Below are 19283 nucleotides of genomic sequence, written 5' to 3'. Positions count from 1 at the left end.
TAGAGTCACATAGGTGACAGCTGCAAGTGGAAGACATCCCAGTTCCACATGCTGGGTGAGGGACTGAGCTTGGTTATGGCCATGTTTATGTCCCCATTATGCCAGTCAATCATTGCTGCCATAAATAAGCAAGCATTCATTCGACCTTCCCTTAATGTTCTGGAACGAGTATTTAAAGGAATCCTTCCCTTTGTTTACAGGTAGTATGGCATTAATTATTTTCCCTAAAAATTAAGGGGAAAATAAAATGATCACAGAAGATAAAAATCAAGGGATTCCAGGGCTGGAGAGATGGTTCAGTATTAAGAGCTATTGCTGCTCTTGTAGAGGGCCTGAGTTCAAATCCCTGCACCCAAGTTGGACAGCTCACAACAGCCTGAAACTCCAGCTCCAGATGGATCTGAAGCCTCTGGCCTCCTGAGTACCTGTACTCATGTGCACATTCCCACATACAGATACACACGTATTCACATAATTAAAACAATAGATTTCCATTTATTCTAAATGGCATCTGGTTCTCTTGGTTTTGTGCCTTCTAGATACCTTGTCTGACTTTCCCCTCTTTAAACATGCTGCATGATTCTATGCAATAAGGAAAAACTCCAGTGACCAAAGTGGGGAAAAAAAATCTTGGGTCTCATACAAACCTTTCTACACATTCATCCTACCTCATCCTGGCCATGTAAAGAACAGAAGTGGTTGCTATAATGTAAGAGAAAATGCTTGATATTCCTAGGGCTAAAGGCCTGGCAAAGCCCCAGACTATGATCCTATCACACTGCAAGAATATCTTAGATATGGCAGCAGATGAGCCAGTCTGTCCAGAGGGCACTGGGCTTACCTAAAAATGACTTCTGGGATGCTGGAAAGGAAAGTCTACAAGACAGGTACAGAAGTCTAACATGAGGATCTGAGTTTGGGATTAGTTACTGCAGAAGACACAGTTGAAGCTAAAAACCAGATCAGCTTGTTAAAACAAAACAAACAAACAAGGCCAGGAGGAAGTACCTGGAATAGATCCTGGGAATTGCTAGAGCATAGTCAGTCAGAGGGGAAGCAAGGGTGGGACAGTATTTGAAGCCCAGGGGAAAGAGGGTTGCATTGGATACTAAAAATATTAAACAAGGTAGGGGAGCTTCAAACGAGCAGGACTTGGGCAACAGGTTAGTTAAAAGTCTGACTGACCCACAGCAAGATACTCACACAATCCCCCACAAGAAAACGCTCTGGGAAACTAACCATAGTGGCCATGTATGTAACTCCAGCACATGGGAGGATATAACTCACAGATTTCTGTGAGTTTAAGACTAGCCTGGGCTACACAGGCCATTCTAGACCAATCTGGATTTTAGAGGAGAATATATATCAAACGAGCCAAGAACAACAAAACCAAAGTAATAAACAAACAAACAAACGAATGAATGAATGAATAAATAAGTAACACCCAAAAAGATAAGTAGACAAATGAATAAACAAGTTTTGTCTGGGATCATAACCTTTTATACGTGACAGAGAAGCTCAAATTCAATCTCCTCATTTCTTTGGCAGAACCTCTATTTCTCAAAGGTCTCACAAGAGTCGGGGGGGGGGGAGATATTGATTGAGATTAAGAGGTTCTTTTATCAGGCTCCCTATCCCCTATTACTAGGAGTCTTCTCTAGGGTCATCCTCATGGATTCCTGGGAGTTTCCATTGTACTACATTTCTGGAAGAGTTTGGGACACCAATCCAGCCACATAACCTTTGATCTACAATTTGTCCTGCCTACAAGATGTGCTAGGGTAAAGGTGGCACAGAGATTGGAGGAGTGGCCAACCATTGACTAGTTCAGCTTGAAATCCATGCCATAAGAGGGAGCCCAGCCCAGACACTGCCAGGGGTACCAGGACCCAGAGGCTGGATGGTCCAGAAACCTAGGATAGAAGCAAACATGACTGGCATAAATATTTTTTCAAAGTCAGTGAAATGATTCCTGATGATATTCTGCTATATTCATTGATTGGTGCCCAGCCCAGTAGGCATCAGAGAGGCTTCATTCAGCAGCTGATGGAATCAGATGCAGAGACTCACAGCCAAACATCAGGCAGAGCTGGGAGACAGCAATCCTAAGGAAGAAGGAGAGGGAGGGCTGTAGAAGGCAAAGGGGTCAAGGACATCACAAAGAAACCCCCAAATCAACTAACCTGGGCTCATAAGGGCTCACAGAGACTGAACTGACAACCAGGGAGCCTGCATGTGTCTGACCTAGATGCTCTGCATATATGTTACATTGGGTAGCTTGGTCTTCTCATGGGACTCCTAACAGTGGGAGCAGGGGTTGTCTCTGACTCTTTTGCTGACATTTGGGACACTTTTCCTCCTACTGGGCTGCCTTGCCCAGCCTTAATATGAGGCGGAGGGGCAGGGGGTGCTTAGTTTTTCTGCTACTTGATATGCCATGGTTGGCTGATACCCATGGGAGGTCTACCCTTTCTGAAGAGAATTGGAGTTGGAGTGGATGGAGGCAAAGGGGAGGTGGGGGTAGTTGCTGGGAAGAGAGGAGGGAGGCAAAACTGAGATCAGGATGTTAATAATAATAATAATAATAATAATAATAATAATAATAATAATAAAAACAATGCACAAATGTTCTCTTAACTATTTCCAGGAAACCAAGAAGGGCTTACACCTGGCTCAACCTCTCTGTGGAGCAGTCAGAAACCAGTATGAGAGAAGATCTGTGGTTAGACAGTCGTGCCTGTCTGAACAAACTCAACCATAGGAAAACCATGCAGGACTGCAAGGAACTCTCCATGAGTCATCTTTGAGAAATTAATTTTACCATTTCCCAAGACTTCATTTATTCATATGCAATGGACAGGGGCTGGAATGAGTAAACTCTGTCCCTTCAAGCTCTAAAACTCTCAAAATAATTCTCGGTTGAAATCTGAGCCGTTTCATTATGGCATTTTAATGTGTAGTTTGTTTTGTTGACCTTCACTACCTTCCCTCTCAGCTTACGTTCTCCCTCCCCGCTCTTTTACTAGTTTGATCTTTGGTTGATGACAAACAGCAACCTGGGGAAGAGAGGTTACAACAAGTTACAATCCATTATGGGAGGGAAGTCGGGAACGGACTCCAAGCAAGGACCCGGAGGCAGGAACTGAAGCAGAGGCTATGGAGGAAAACCATTTACTGGCTTGCTCAGTTTGCTTTCCTATAAAATCCAGGACAACTTGCCAAGAGAGGTGGGGGTAGGAGGAGGTCACCACCCACAGTGGGTGGGCCATCCTACATCAATCATTAAATCAAGACAATGCCCTACAGATAGATATCCCACAGGTTCACAGCCCAACCTTAGGCAAGCAATTTCTCAATCAAGGTTCCTTCTCCTGATATGACTAATTCCTATGGAGTTGACTAAAGTAACCAGTACGGCTGGGCCATGGTGGCACACGCCTTTAATCCCAGCACTCGGGAGGCAGAGCCAGGCGGATCTCTGTGAGTTCGAGGCCAGGCTGGTTTACAGAGCGAGATCCAGGACAGGCATCAAAAAACTACAGAGAAATCCTGTCTCGAAAAACCAAAAACCAAAACAAACAGACCGAAAAACCAAACCAAAACCAACCAACCAACAAACAAAAACTAACCAGTGTGCTCACCTAGTATTTCTCTCTAGTGTTTGCTTCCCTGCAGGCTTCACACTAGCAATTCCAAGGCCCCAGTGTCTCCTGTTTTTAAAAGCTCACCAAATTTTCAGCTTTAATTGTTGCTTGTGAAGTAACAAGACCCAAATGTCTATCCTCACATCTGACTCATGAACCTGCCTTGCAGAGTTGTGTTTCCAGCTGCATAATCTATACCCACACTCACATACACTATCAATAAAAATCCAGGATCTGCATAAGAGAGAGAATATGCAGCATGTATGTTTCTGAGTTTCTTGAGCTTTATACAGACTAGAAAAGCACATGTGACCAGCTGAGATCATTTTTAAGGACCTGTGTCTAGAGTAGAGTGATTCTACCACACACTGATGCTTGTGATTTATTGTTTCAGAAAACCGGCCTTAGAAATTTATTATAAATGGATAATCTGGGAAAGATATTTTGGACAGAACGGAAACATTGTTTTAGACAAGTGATACAGATATATTTTATAATAGTTTTGACTAGAAAGGAAGGATGTAGAGTGAGAAAGAGTAACGGATCAGGAAATCTGGGCTTCATTCCCAATGGCTATCTATTAAACCTTCTCAGGCTTAGACATCCTAATCATAAAATAAAGAGGTCAAAATGGAAGATTAAATGCCCACTCTGGAGCTTAAAAAAAAATCTATTATTTAAACAGCTTAGCAGTGTGTGTTGTCAATCATTCCTTAAAATCTTGCATCAAAAATTGATCTTATGCTTTTAAAAATAAGAGGATACAGAAGAATCCTATTCTGAGCAAAGGAGGTCATATTTCCTGGCTCACAACAGTAAAGGAGCATTTATTGCTGCCAGGGTCTGGGGGATCAATGGAAATACCATCTTTGATCATCAAAACTATGGAACTCATAAGAGTTCATATTGAAGTGACCAAGCAGGGGCACCATCCTTCACCGAAGGCTAGCTCCCCAGGAGGAGGTTCCTGTTGGCCAAGGAAAAGAGGCACAGAGGAACTGCAGGCAAACACCTTAGGTCAAGGATGCACCGCTGATCCCGTGTTGTGCCTACAGGCTAAGTGTACTCATAACCCACTCTTACCAGCCACATCGCACATTACAGAGTTTTGCTGTTGTTGAAGGAACAAAAGGTTGTGAGCAACAAACTGTCTTTCCATGAACCCTTTTGTCACCGAAACTGCCAGTCTCTGAGTAACTGCGTTTCCAAAGTTAAATGACTTACACTTCCCATTTATGTCTCCTAAAATCTTTACACCATATGCATTCCATTAAAACGACGCATATTGAGTTCTCAGAATTTTTATTTCTCTGTGTCAAAGAGTGAAATGGGGGAACCATAGGGCTAACAAGCACTGAGCAAAACCATGCTTTTCCTTTTCCTAGTCCACGTGTCTGCAGTAAATCCAACAGCCCCACACAGGCGTTTCCATGTGGAAGAAGTGAAGGTAGTACTTCATTCCAGCATACCCAAACCGCCTTCTGTCTCACCAATCAGTGCTTTTTCTTTGCTCTTTCCTGAAAGATACTATGTTTCTACTCAGCTCCACTCCTTCTCCATGTGTGCTGTGTTCCATCCCTAGACATTTATTTGTGTGCTTACAAGTCTATGTTTGTTTGGAGGCATATGTGTGTGTGTGTGTGTGTGTGTGTGTGTGTGTGTGTGTGTCCATGTGAAGGCCAGAAATTCACTTTGGGTGTCTTCTGTTGCTCTCGACTTATTTTTTGAGGCAGAATCTCTCCCTGAGCATGATGTTCAGTGTTTCAGCTACACTGACTGATCAGAAAGTCCCTGGGATCTGTCTGTTTCCACATCCTCAATACTGGAGTTGCAAGAGCATGCCACCACACCCAGCTTTCATGTAGGTACTGTTTATCAAAGCTCAGTTCCTCATGCTTGAGCAAAAAGCACTTTACCCACAACCATCTTCAGCCTCATCCTTTACCATTTCTCTGTGATAATTCTCATCACCACTGTCCCCACCACCTTCCACAACTTAAGTCTTTTTCTTTCTGCTCTCGGTTTGTTCAATATCCCAACTGGTCTAGATATTATTGCTAAATTGAGTAACTGAAACTGGATCACCACTTATCTCATTTGTCCAAGGTCTCCCACTGGCTACATAGTCACTGGTCACTTCTGGTCAGGCTCCTGAGGAAATGTCACTAAAGGCCCCGGCACCAGCAATGCCGCTCCGAGTGCCGCCTTCTTTCTGTTTCACTTGACTCGGTCTGGGCTGTTGGCCACTGCTTCCCTCTTTATTCTTTCTCCTCCACCTGAACTACTCTCTCCAGTGGTCAGCAGGACCCCAAGAGATTTCTACCTCCTTTAGAATGAACAGTCACTGAAGTGACTATCCTACAAACCCTGCTCTGTGAAAAGCGTAATCTGTTTCTCCACATCACTGACGGAGGGGCTGATCTGACGCCCGTTCATCACTCTGGATTCTCTTTTGTCTCCTCCTCCGACACTGGTCTAAAAGCTAAGAACAAACTTTTTCTTCAGATATTAGCATGCATAGTGCTCTGCACTCAGGAGTGTTCTAACACCGATTATTGGTAAAGCCTACTGCTGCTAATAGAAAGAGCACAAGACAATAGCCTACAATCTGAGCCTCCCTCTAGATATCAGTGCTTTAACAAGTAAAACAAGCCTTGGTTGTAAAAGACCCATCAATTACATTAATACTAATCTTTCCTTCTTAACACAGATGAGATAAAACATTTGAACTTACTCTCATATTGGTTATTGAAAGACTCCAAACAAAAGATTTAAAAAAAATGAAAATTCTCTTATGTCCTTAACCATAAACATCTGCTGGGGAGAAATGAAAGACAATTTGTACCAGCAGCAGCTCATCATCTTCTGTAATGGTATTACTCCATTTCCAATTATTCAGTCTAACCACACCAGATCAATTGCAGATGGCTATGCCACTCATCAAATTCACAACTGGGTGATGAGGCCAGCTGCTAGCACACACACCTTGAAACCTTTGGAAGCAGCGATATGGGCAGCTGTCCAGCCTTCTTTGTCAGCATGGTTAATGAGGTCTGCAGGAACCACAGGCTTAGATGTACCTGGAGGGCTCTCTCCTCCATTCACGGTGAACAAGCCTGACTTGGGCTCTTCTGCACTCAAAGAGTTTCCATGAGCTGGCACTCTATGGTACATCAGGAGCTTGAGGCTGTCCACATTACCAGTGTCCACAGCTGCATGAATTGGTGTCCAGCCATCCTGAAAGCAAATGGACCAGGGGGAAAGCATTGATAACAACATGAACAATGAAAACAGTGTTATTTGAAAGCCCACCTCTAAATGCTCTTGGTCAGGAACCACTGCACCAAAGAAAGGAGGTGGTCTACCCCTGAAGAGTCCTGATGAACTTAATTAAGCTCTCTGATTTTCCTTGGTGACACTATTTCCCACAACTGTGATTCATATTTGCTGTTAAATCACCATTTCTACCTAATACTCACCATCTGGAATGAGCAGGTACTGCCTAGTCTCCTGAGTATTATGCTTGACCAACCAGAATCTCAATTTAGTATTAAAAATGGAATGAACGCTTTCCTAATGAGATTTTTAAAATTGTATGCAATAACGATGGTATTAGTAAATTAGTAATACACTGAAGAATACTGATGAAAGCCAGTTTTACTTCAAGGCAACAATGATCAAAGGATCCAAACATTTTTATGCCAACTTTTCCAGAAGGAGAGATTCTGGGTAATAGGGGATGGTAGGAATGCAGGAAAAACAAACCCAGATCGTTTCACTGGATGTCAATGGGCTTCTGCTCAGTGACTGCTCACTGTAGAGGTATTCCCATCCATACTTCCTTAGAAAATGTTCCACCTAAAATCAGTGAGTCCGTTCTCTAGAATAAGTGCTCTGCCCCCCCTCCCATTCCCCACTCTAGCTAGTTTTGAGAGTAGTCAGTCTTAGGGTAGTGGTTCAGTCCTGCAGCCTCAGTACCCTCTGGGACATTGTTAGAAAGGCAGATCCCCAAGCCTCTCTCCAGACAAGTGCATCGTGGGGACTGTAGTGGGAAGAGCCCACCAGCTTATCAAACATGCCCAGCAAGTGAGTGGGATACAATTAAACCTGACAAGTGTACCTCCTCTCATTCCGACATAGAGGTGAGTGTGCCCATTCCACAGGAATTCTTGTTTGTCTTTAAAGATTTTGCCATTAAAAAAATAGACTTGTTTTGGGGCTTTATTTTTTTTCTACTTTATATTATAGCTTTAACATCATGTTCATACAGAATTCCATATTGTTATATTAAATATATTTCAATGAGCTACAGTATTTTCTTTCGTTCCTTTTTGTAATGTGTGTTTTGAGAAAGGGTCTCACTATGCAGCCTTTGCTGGCCTGGAATTTGATATAGTCCTCTTGCCTCTGCCTCCTGAGTGCTGGAATTACAGGTATATACCACAACAGCACTATTTTTAAAGTAATGATGTAAAAGCTAAGAAAATCAGCCAGTAATTGGGAACCATCTCAATGTACAATAAGTATTGCAATCCTTTCCCAAAGCTGACCCTTGAGGACATGCCCTTTTCTGTTTTGGATCTCATGCCAGTAAAGTTCGGTTGACTCAGACAAGACCACAGAGTCAGTATCTAGAGCAGGGTATGGTCTGCATTCCATTCAGGTAAAGCAGGCCCTTCTTTTTTCTGTAGCATTAGGACACCAACCTTATGTAGGCCACAGAGAGTAAGTGCCAATTACCTTCCTAGTTAACAGTCCAAGCAGACCTTCTAGGAAAAAACAAGACAAGACAAAATCCTTTCAATATTCCACTTTCTCTTGCTAGCTCACCATTAAAAGGCAAAGGACAGAATTATTCCCCTGAGACCACTTATGAATTATACTGTGCATTTCTGTATTTCTAAAGATTCTGTTTAGCTCAACATATCTAGCTAGAGGGCATGGATCTGTGTTCTCAACAGGATCTGGTTTAACCTTCCATGTTGCACTTCTTACTCAGCTTGATGCAAAATTCATTTCTCTTTCATCTATAAGGTAGGATTTTGTAGTGAATATATATATATATATATATATATATATGTAAATATATATAAATAAATACCATATATTTCTTTGATGAAATACATAAAATAACAAGGAAATGTGAAACTAAATTACTTTTTTTAGATTAAAAACACAAACAGAATCTGGAGAGATGGCTCAGTGGCTAAGAGCACTAGCTGCTCTTTTAGAGGACCTGGGTTCAATTCCAGAACCCACATGACCCCCCACAACCACCTGTAACTCTAGTTCCACAGGATCTGATGACTTCTTCTGAACTCTACAGGAACTAGGCATGTGAGCAATACAGACACACCTGTAGGAAGAACTCCCATACACATATAATAAGACTTTTAAAATTTAATAAAAATTTGAAATTGAATAAACATAATTCTGGTTTTTTTTTCATTTTAAGCTTTGCCAATAACCCACAATGGAAAATATTTGTAACTGGCCTCATTATCTTTGCTCATATTGATAATTAATGATTGGTTCTTGTCAGAGAAATTATACAATAACATCAAAGTTGTAAGAGTAGTATTTGTTCAATGAATAAAAACTTACACGCTCACTGTCTCTAATTCTGAAATACTAATAGCCCCATTTATCCTTTCTTTTTGTTGTTTCAAGCCTCAGAATTTGAATGACCGATGAAGTAAAATGGACATAATTTTTAACTAGCAAGCTAGAGACCCAAGCAGAGGTCACTTTCCAATTCAATATCCTTAAAGCGAAAGGACAACTGAGGAACCTGCTTCAGTGTGCAGCTGTCTTTTAGCATTCCTGGGGGAACAGTTTCAAATCTATGCCCCACCCAGCCTGGCTTCTGCCTTCCTGGAGATGCACAAATCCCTCATGAAAAATAGTGCAGCATTTACCGAGGGCTTACACACATCCTTCACATCCTCAAGTCCTCTCCATATTACCTAGAGTGCCATCTACAGTGTAAATACTATGTAGCCAGTTGTTACACTGCCTTATTTAGGGAATAATGACATCAAAAAATGTCTGCACATGTCATATACACACATCTATATTAGAAAACCACAAGTATATGATGTTTGAACCTATACAACAAGTTTTCAGACATGGTATGGATGTCAGTGAGAACTCTCCCAAATGGGTACTTACTCTGGTTTTTATACTCCGGTCAGAGCCAGCTTCCAGCAGGAATTTGATACATTCTTTATTTCCATTTTTACAGGCCAGGTACAGAGGTGTCTGTCCTCCAGCAGCAGCATGATTAATGTCGGCATCATATGCAGTTAGTAATTCTATACATCTGCACACAAAATTGTGATTAGTTATACAGAAGTGAGATGTCAGCTTAGATGTGCTCCCTGATCAGATCCAAACCTAGATGACATGCATAAGCAAGTCTGCATACTGACATATATCAATTAGCTTTATTTAGACCAAATTGGATATTATGAACCTTACTGTATTGCTATCAATTTCATAAGACAAAAAACAACACTTTGTCACAAAATTTATGAAAATTAAAAAAAAAAAATCGTACTTTGTACTTTTACAAATGCTCAAACCTAGGTCATGATACATCTAACCAACTTTTATAGGCGTTGTCCTTGGAACAGGTTTGAGTTGTTGGGTTAAAAGGTTTAATCACACTTGGTGGACATACTATTTGTAATGGAAAACAGCGTGAGCCTTGAAACAAACATGGGGCTGCTCAATCATTCTGTGATTTTTCTTTCACTCAAGAAAATGATTATAAATGGCATAGACAGCCTGGCACCATGTGCTTCCTCTATAAAAAGTAGCAGGGGGCTGGGAAAAGGGCTGCCTTTGGAGAAAGATGGAAGAGGCTGTCTCTTTGGGTAGTAGCTGGCTTCTGAGGACACAGAGCTACACAGAAAAAGGGGAGGAGGTAAAGGCAAGACTGTGATGCAGGGACTAGTTCAACACACAGAGACAGAACTGAATTTGGGGAAGTCAGGTTGGTTGGTTTGTTTTTCTCAGTATTTGGCTTACATATGTTTTAGAATAAGTTACATGTTGACATATTTGTGTAACATGTCCTTTACATTTACTGATTCCTGAATTTCCACAGGTTCCTCCTTCGAAAGCTCTCTGTGCTTCTGTCCTGTGGCAGTTACGTCCTCCAAGCAAGGAGCTTCCAGATGGCAAGGTAACCAGGATGAGGCAAGGGCAGAAACAGACCGGAGGGAGAGGTCTGTTTTGGAGGACACAGAATATAACCAAAAGGAGCAGCAAAAGCAGCATGGCTTCCAAAACTAAACTCAGGCTGATGAGATGTGCGTCAGATACCCCAGGGAAAATGACACCGAAGGATGCACTTGAAATATTAGAGAATACATTTATAATTAATAACATGGATGTGAATTCAAAAAAATCCTTACTTGAAGAATTGTGTAGTTTGAGCTGGAGAAACAGCTCATCTGGTATAGACTAAGACTCAAAACCAAAATGCCATGGATTCTGTAGTCTGTTCAAGAATATTTCTCTCAGGACAGATGGATTTTCAAGGTGGCAGCTGTATATATGCTGCACAACCTGCCAGCTCAGCACAGGCTGGGCAGCAATTTGCTATATTCTATTATTAAAATATGACTTTCAGTTTCAAATGTGATCACTATATTAATGACTTCAAACTCCTTTAGAAATCACTGTTAAAGTCATGTACGTATTAACTAACCAGTTCCCTTTGTATTCCCTCTGTACCTGAGCTACTTTCAGTATGCAAAAGCCCTATTTGATCTCTCTTCTTAATTGTAAATGAAGCAAGATAAACATGTTGGCCTAACTATCAACTAACTTACCAGAAGGACAAAGGGATTATAGCAAATAATATAATTCTAGGTTTCACTTTTAATGGTAGCACTAACAAAAGCTTCTGTAGGAAAGAGGAAACAATGAAGAGTTCAGCATTCCTTACTTCGTTCTCCAGTGGTATGCTATAGCTGACCTTGTCCAGAAGCAAGTTCACTGATGGATAATTCAGACATGGACATATACCATGTCCTTCAGATACAACACTTAACTGTTATTACGAAAACAAATCTCAGGTCCTGCTTTGCATACGAACACTCAAAGATGTTTGGAGGATATGTCAATGAATGTTGATCACTCATTCACATACTTAGCAGGAGTGAAGTATGTGCAGGAATATAAAAAGGGGTCATTCTCACAGAAACAAACAAACGAATGAAAAGAATGAAGAGCATCACTTACTCAAAATGTCCCTGAGCAGCTGCAGCGCACAAGGGTGTGAAGCCATCTTTATCAGCAGCGTCCACTCGGGCTTCTGCATTCAGCAGCGATCGCACACAGTCTATGGGTATTTTTTTAACAGAAAGTCACGTTAATTCTTCAGTTAGTGCTATGATGAGCCAAGTTCCCTTTAAGCTGTGGAGAGACTCTAATGGCTCAAGGCCCTCTCTACTGCACAGTTGATCTGAAAGATCTGTCCTGCTGGATGTGGCATGTCATGGACTTTCATATGGAAAGCCATCTCTTTTCCTGAAGACACATTATCTCCAAAGCCACCAAGACATGATTTTTAAAAGTATTCCTAAGAGAGTTGTTGATGGATAAAAAGGAATACCATATATCAGAAAAATACTTTGCTAGATTCCCTGCTTTCCTTCCCAGCAGAAACTTCTCCAAAATAATGTTTTGGGGCAAAGAACCAGATCCATTTACCAAATTCTATTTATATAGTTACATTCTTAGTGCATGATTGAGGCTACTTTAATCGTCAAAGTGATTGTTTGTGGGTCATCCTACACACTTGAAGATCAAGAGAAGCCCACAGAGAGTCACCTGAGACATAAATATCACTAACAGAGAAGTAGCATAAATAATATTGCATGATTTAATTTCTCTACAGTACATACAGGAAATTCCCCTAGTGCTTCTGAATTCCAAAGCTTTAAACTTTAAACTACAGTCTTCTTTGCTCAGGAAATACTGTGTCTGTCTGAGCCAACCAGTAGTCTATGGCTCACGTACGCTGTTAACTTAGGACATGCAGTCAAACTGTAAAAGGAGATATCCTTTTCTGTACTACTACATGTCTTAGTAGATTTAACTATGGGGTTTGCATGTTAAAAGAGTGAAAATAAATTTAGTGTCCACTGACAGATCATTTATAGTGCCATAACTTCTCAGTCCCCCTCCCCCCAAAAAAAACCCTAAATAACTATAAATTATTCCAAGGTCATCCTTCCTATCTGGTAAAATTTATCCTCACTGTAGCAACACATTCAACACCCTAATCCTAACAGCCTGGATGTTCTGCTCTTCTTCCACAGCATAAATCAGGGTTATTCTGTCCTGACAAGAGCGATCTCAGAGGCACAGCTTGTTTCTAATGGGTGATTTATAATTGTTATGTGGACAATACCTTTTGGTGTGCACAAATGAAAATTTACTTTGCGACTAGCTCTACATTCTACATTAAGTAACTACATAATTAGGCCTTTAAATATTCATAAGACTTTAAAACTCATGTAAAAAAAGATTTACTCATTCCTCCCTTTAAAAGAAAAATGGAATCTTCAAGAGGATCTTTTACTCACAACCGTGAATCCAGTGAATCAATCACCTTTGGTCTTCTGTTCTTTGGCAAGTGTGGGGTGTGGTAAGGGAAGAGCTTGTGTGGTTTTTTTGTTTGTTTGTTGTTGTTGTTGTTTTACCTGTATGCCCATTCTTAGCAGCAGAATACAAGGCAGAATGGCCATCTTCACAGGAGTAATTTATGTCCAGTCCTTCTTCATTAAGCAGCATTGATAATAAAGTGACATTTCCCTGGGCAGCAGCTTGCTGAAGAAGGGTAGGCCTGCCAGCCAGGGGGGCAGGACCACCACTCATTAACAAAGGGGTTAGGGAGGGTGACCAGCCTGTAGGTTAAAGTGACCCTAGTTAGAGAGCAGGAGGGACAAGAGAAGACACACACTACCATTCCTTTTTGAATCACACACACAGAGACATGAACAGGTATCCCTACAAGATTAATAACATGGTTTCTAACACGATCAATCTGTTAATACTCTTAGCACAAATCCATACTGTTATTTTTGACCTTATATCTGCTATCAATTAACATTCACGGTGGCAAGTTAATTTTAGTCCTGAGGCTGGCACAAACTAGGAGTTACATGATTGGTGTTAAGTGACAGGCAACCAAGATGGCTGCCATGCATTGTGAACTTAAATTTCTATGTGGAATTTAAGAGCATTTTGAATTTTAAAACTATGTAAAGGTTACCTCAAAACCAATACCGATATGGAAACATAAATCAAGTAGGTACAAGATAGCACAGTAGTTAGAAACAGTTTCTTCAACAATGTTTCTAGGACAGTTACTTTACATAAACTAGAAAGTGGGCCTTACTCTATCAAGGAGTTAATTATGTTCCTTGTATTTCCTTTTTTGGGAAACAACTGATAAATGTTAAGAGCTAGTAGAAAATATACAAAAAATATAATTTGGCTGTATTATACAACAGCACATGGTGCCATATCCGCTTTGAAAATGACTGTCTCTTGCCATCTGCACAGCAGGACTAATGAACTTTTTAACTGGCCAATCAAGCAGGACTCTACCATATAGCGTTAACAGAAATTGTAAGAGTTATCATGGTTAGACAATTCCCATCAGTATTTAGCAGCTTTAGAAGAGACTCTGTTAAGAGTGTGAAGTCGGCTGCATATAGCCTGGAAAATTTTCTGAATCCTTCCTTGATCAAAAGGCTGTAAAAACAGTAAAATACAAATGTTGATTTAGTTGGTATTTGTGTCTTTTCAGCTTACATACATGAGAAAGCCCCAGTACTTTTAAGTAGTGCTACACATGCATACTCCTCAGGGCAGACTTTCGATGGTTACATGTAACATTCCTTTCAGCAAGAAGCAATGGATGGATGCTTTTCTTCCCCTGTACCAAGGTGTTAGTTACACTAATATGAACGTAATAGTCAATTCTTATGATTAATGCCAAGTTTTTGGCCTCTAAAATTCTTTCAGGATATACTAAAAATGTACATATCAAAGAAATTTCTCAGAATATTTAAAATTCTTTATAAGACTAAATCAAAGACAGGCCATTTATGCAACTAAAACTATGCTGAATATTAAAATCTTGATATTATATTTTTATAACCAATTATCTGAATCTATGGATAATTTATTGTTTTATCATACCAGGGCAGCAATGACAAATAAGATTAAAATTTTTATAAAATTCAATATTTCTCAAATATTTATAATATTTCCCCATTGATATTGATAAGGTCTTCTTAGAAAAGTAGTATTTTTACTTCATACTTACAAGAAGGCTCCTCTCTGGTACATTTTACCTTTTGTATTTTCTTAAAAACAAACAAACAAAAAAACAGGCCCACAAAAATTAAATCAGTACTTATTAGAAATGGATGATAGACAGAAAATTATCAACACCAAGGCTGGACACCTTGACTGTAAAGCAAACACAAGCAATAGGAAGGCATCACACTACTGTCCCCAGCATAATGGGTGCGGGGTCTGCTTCATGCTTTCTACACACACACACACACACACACACAAATGCGCACACGCGCGCACACACACGTAGGCGCACACACACTCATGTGCACACACACACACTCATTCTCTCATTTCTTTAGATTTCATTCAGGGAATCTTGGTTCTTGATATTCTTCCATGAATACCAATGTGTACACACTAAATTTTGCTCTTCTTTAAAAGTTTGTTTTTTAATCACAGTTCTAAGCTTTAGAGAAGACAATACAAATACATATTGCTAACTGTTTTATATGGAAATTTTCATATATATATATAAAATTTTCTGGAAGGTCCCACTGATGTGAAAGGTAAAATGCTTTATTCAAAAATGTTCTTAATCTTTAGGTCATGAAGTGTCATCATTCTCCTTGTTATATTAAGAAGAAGCTCTATCAGTTTCCTTAGAGGACTGAAAAGCATTATTTTTAAAGCTTCATAAAAGAAATGTGCTTTGTAAATATCACATATTCTTAAACTTCAAACAAATGTTACATTTTCACTCTCATTTCCAATTTTTTCCTAGCACAATTTATCTTCGTAAATCCTGTTACAAGTCTGGGGGAAGTGAAACCAAGACCTCAACACAACAACACTAGTATTCATCTGAAATTCTCAACAACGAGAGAACAGGTCATGTCTGGTTAACTGGATTAGTAATGGCGGAAGAGCCCCGAATCCACACAGCTACTCTACGGACGTTAGACAGTCATTCAGTTGTGCAGCGTCATAGGCAGACATTAGTAAAGGTGAGGACTTTGCACAGCAGGCCACGGGACAGCGGGGACATGCAATGGCAGAAGAGGAGGGGTGGACAGCTTCTGGCACCAGCTTCAGAGGGTGGAGAGGGTTAAAGTCACAGCCCAGACCATTCTTGTTTTCTGATTTAGCTCTCAAGCCAATCATAGACGAGGATACTTTAAAGAATATATGTAGGGAAAGAAAAAAGTCTGAACCAAATGAAATGCAGTCTACAAAATAAGTAATAGGAACAAGAAAAACAACGGCAGAAAAGAAACAGAGGAAAATGTGTCAGGGCTTGGGGACTCAGCTGCCCGGAGTGATGCCTGATTCAAGTTTCTTCATCTGACTATGTATGTTCATTGGACAAGTTCAGAAGGAGTAAGAACTTCTAACTCATTTAGAATCCCAAGCGTTATTTTGAAAGTTCACGGCTTGCCACGAACTTGCCTCTGGTTAGTGCAACTTCCAATGCAACCCATCAAATGGGAATCTTCTGTCATTCTAGCCTTCTGGGCTTTCATATCACTTAGCTGTTAGACATAGAAGATGACAGACACAGGGGATCTCAAGAGAAAGATCCCGGGGCCCAGGGCAAGGAGGGACAGACACTAAACAGTCTTACCCATCAGGATAAGTCAGGACACCCTTCAGTTGGGAAGTAATCTTAATTTTGTGTCCAAGATTTTAAGTTTTAGATGGCAAAGCTAATAGCTTAGAAATAATGTCTCTCCAGGGTTAGAACTACAGAAGGGCAGAAATTAGCTAAATTTGTCATTTGAAACTCAGTTCAGGGCTTGCTCACGTGGTCACAGAAAAAGGGAACAAATATCTGCTGGGCACCTGCAGATACATGCTATCCCTGGGCCTTGTTCCTAGCCACTGCAACGGCATCAGTGGAAAGTTAATGACCTCCTATGGGCTTCTGACCTGGAGGGGGACAAGCTCACCTAGGCCCAGCCAGGTTAAGAAGCAAAATGGATGGAGCTGTGGAGCTTCCTGGCTGATGGGTGTGGTGGTAGACACTGCAGGGGAGCTCAGTGGAGCACTTGCCTAGCATGCATAAGGCTCTGGACTGCATCCCCAGCACCAGCAGACAATCTTTAAAACAGGAGAGTTGGAACAAGCTAACTGCAATGCAGGTGAAATACCATCTAATTTGGGAACTTTGGGATGGCCTACACCTGTAGTTGAATTCTATAATTATACAAGCATGCATCGGTCTAACACTTTTGCCCTTGGCGCACACAGGGAGGTGCATACTAAACACCTGCTGAAGGACTAAGACCTCTGGTGCCACCCTTCTGCCCTACAGAGGCACACCTTATAATCAACTCAACAGAAGCCTGCTCTTCCACCAAGGGCCATCCTGCAGTTCTGAGAACACTGGGGCCAAATGAGAAAATTGGAAAACAAGAAAGAAGAAACCAATTTTACATATCTTCATTGGCAGCTATTTCATCAAAATCTCTATTTATATTCTCCTTGGCACCTCAGATAGTCACAAAAGGCTTTTTTTTTTTTTTTCCCTTAAAGGGCCCTGGCTTCTTTGTCAAGAATTCTACCGAACACAAAATAGGTTGTTTGGACAAATGTTTACTAGATTAGGAATTAGCCATCTTTTAAAACTGAACTCCAAACCCCATGGAAAGAATGCTCTGCAGTCACACATGCTGCTTCTGAAGCATCTCTGTTGAAACCTAACGGGTGTCTGCAGCTGGACTTGGGATCACAGTGCCCACAGAGGCAGCAGCCAGCAGAGCCTCAAGGTATTGGAGAACAGATGTCTCTGTCGCTATAAACAGAACCAGCTGACGACATTCATATGCCCTGGGAAGTGTTGTCTGTCATATAGTCTGTATGGTTACAGCAGAGCGCTGTCCTGGCCCCAAATAACTTTGGAGCCATGCTTTCCAGCAGCCAGGAGAACTTGGGGTCCATTTTTAGAGTCTTCTGGATGGTACCAAATCTCTCCCTTCTTAGGGCAGGCTTAACTAGTGGGAAAGTCAACATGATTCCAAGCAATGCCAAGAGATACAACCATTTTGGAGAAGAAGAAAAAAATAGAAATCTCAAATGCCTATAAAGACAGTGCAAAATGACACAAAGATCAATTCTGAAGCAAATTCTCAAAAGCACTATATGCAACACTATTAATCAGGCTGTGATTACTCATGCTGCCCCAAGATCACAGCCATGCCTTGATATGTGATGGTCTCTTAGATGCCTTCCAGCTACCTTCCCTCTGCACAGGGCACACTCCAACTTAAGGAAGAGAAAACTTGCTCAGTATGAGAAAGATGGTCAAAAACAGAGTTATATACAACAGAGCCTCAACTCTAACACCGATCTTCAACCCCAAAGTCCATGCTGCTTTTGGTTCTCAGTTTGCCCTCAAAATAAAAACCACCTCCCCCAAAGCTGAATTTCAATGGGGTCAGCTTACATTTAGAAGCATGCAATCGGAAGCACTGACTTCCTCAAGGGCAGTGCCATATGCTTTAAGTTTTAAATGTGATGCTATTGAAATTTCCTTTCCTTTTTAAACCCTTCTCTTTCAGAGCCCAAAGGATCTACCAGCCCCGACATGTGAGCACAGCAGCGACTGCTCAGAGTGCTAACAGGCTTTGACACCAACCATGAATCCACATTAGCCATGCTAATAAAGAAAGCAATGCTTCCACAAACCATATACAACCAAAAAGAAAAACATCTAGTCCTTTGTGCAACTCCCATATTGAGCAACTTCAGGATACACTGATGCCATGGGAACTTTAACATGGGCCAAGGGGTGCAGAAGCCCTCTGTGCTCAAGTCTTGGAAGACAATGCCTTATCAAATGGGGTACACAGTATTCAAACTAAACTTGGAACTTATAAACACTCATGGTCCTTTGTTGAGGGTAAGAAGGGGACACTCATACCAAACTGATATTAACCTCCTATCTCTTAGCTACAGAACAAACCCCATCAACCTACTAATCCAGAGTGGTGTGAACAGTGACTTGAAAGGATTTTTCTTATGCCATCCTAGAAGGAACAAACTGAATGCACACCGAGGATGATCCATTAATACTGAGGTCTCGTGGGACAAGTATTTGATAGGAAGGGATGCTCTTTCCTCCCCTGGAAATGTTTTAGTCTCTCTAAATTAATGGTCTCTGTGTGCTTCAAACCACTATTTTCAGGAAGAGTGCTTAGCACGATAAAACCACAATTCATAGAGCACGATGAATCATCATCACCCCAGAGCCTTAAAGAAAATTAAAAAGAAAAAAAAAAAAGAAAGAAATAAAAGAGGAAAGAAATGGGGGAA

General features: G+C 40.9%; 1 protein-coding gene across 3 annotated transcripts in view; it reads right to left on the bottom strand.

The window, feature by feature from the left end:
- Cttnbp2 (cortactin binding protein 2) overlaps positions 1-19283 on the bottom strand; it is a 163948-nt gene that overhangs the window by 54022 nt on the left and 90643 nt on the right. For 2 of the 3 annotated variants that reach the window (XM_036182419.1, XM_036182420.1), the window contains exons 5-8: positions 13364-13567; positions 11898-11997; positions 9816-9966; positions 6630-6881 (exon numbers count right to left, since the gene is read on the bottom strand). In XM_036182419.1, the coding sequence (XP_036038312.1) occupies positions 6630-6881; positions 9816-9966; positions 11898-11997; positions 13364-13538 (678 nt within the window). In that variant the 5' untranslated portion in view covers positions 13539-13567. Of the gene's footprint in view, positions 1-6629; positions 6882-9815; positions 9967-11897; positions 11998-13363; positions 13568-14997; positions 15038-19283 lie in introns of all 3 variants that reach the window. The other variant, XM_036182418.1, reaches the window with a different exon arrangement.

This window comes from Onychomys torridus, chromosome 3 (assembly GCF_903995425.1).
Source record: "Onychomys torridus chromosome 3, mOncTor1.1, whole genome shotgun sequence".
Classification (NCBI taxonomy): domain Eukaryota; kingdom Metazoa; phylum Chordata; class Mammalia; order Rodentia; family Cricetidae; genus Onychomys; species Onychomys torridus.
Note: the sequence above shows the minus strand (reverse complement) of the source record. Positions and strands in the feature narration are given on the sequence as shown.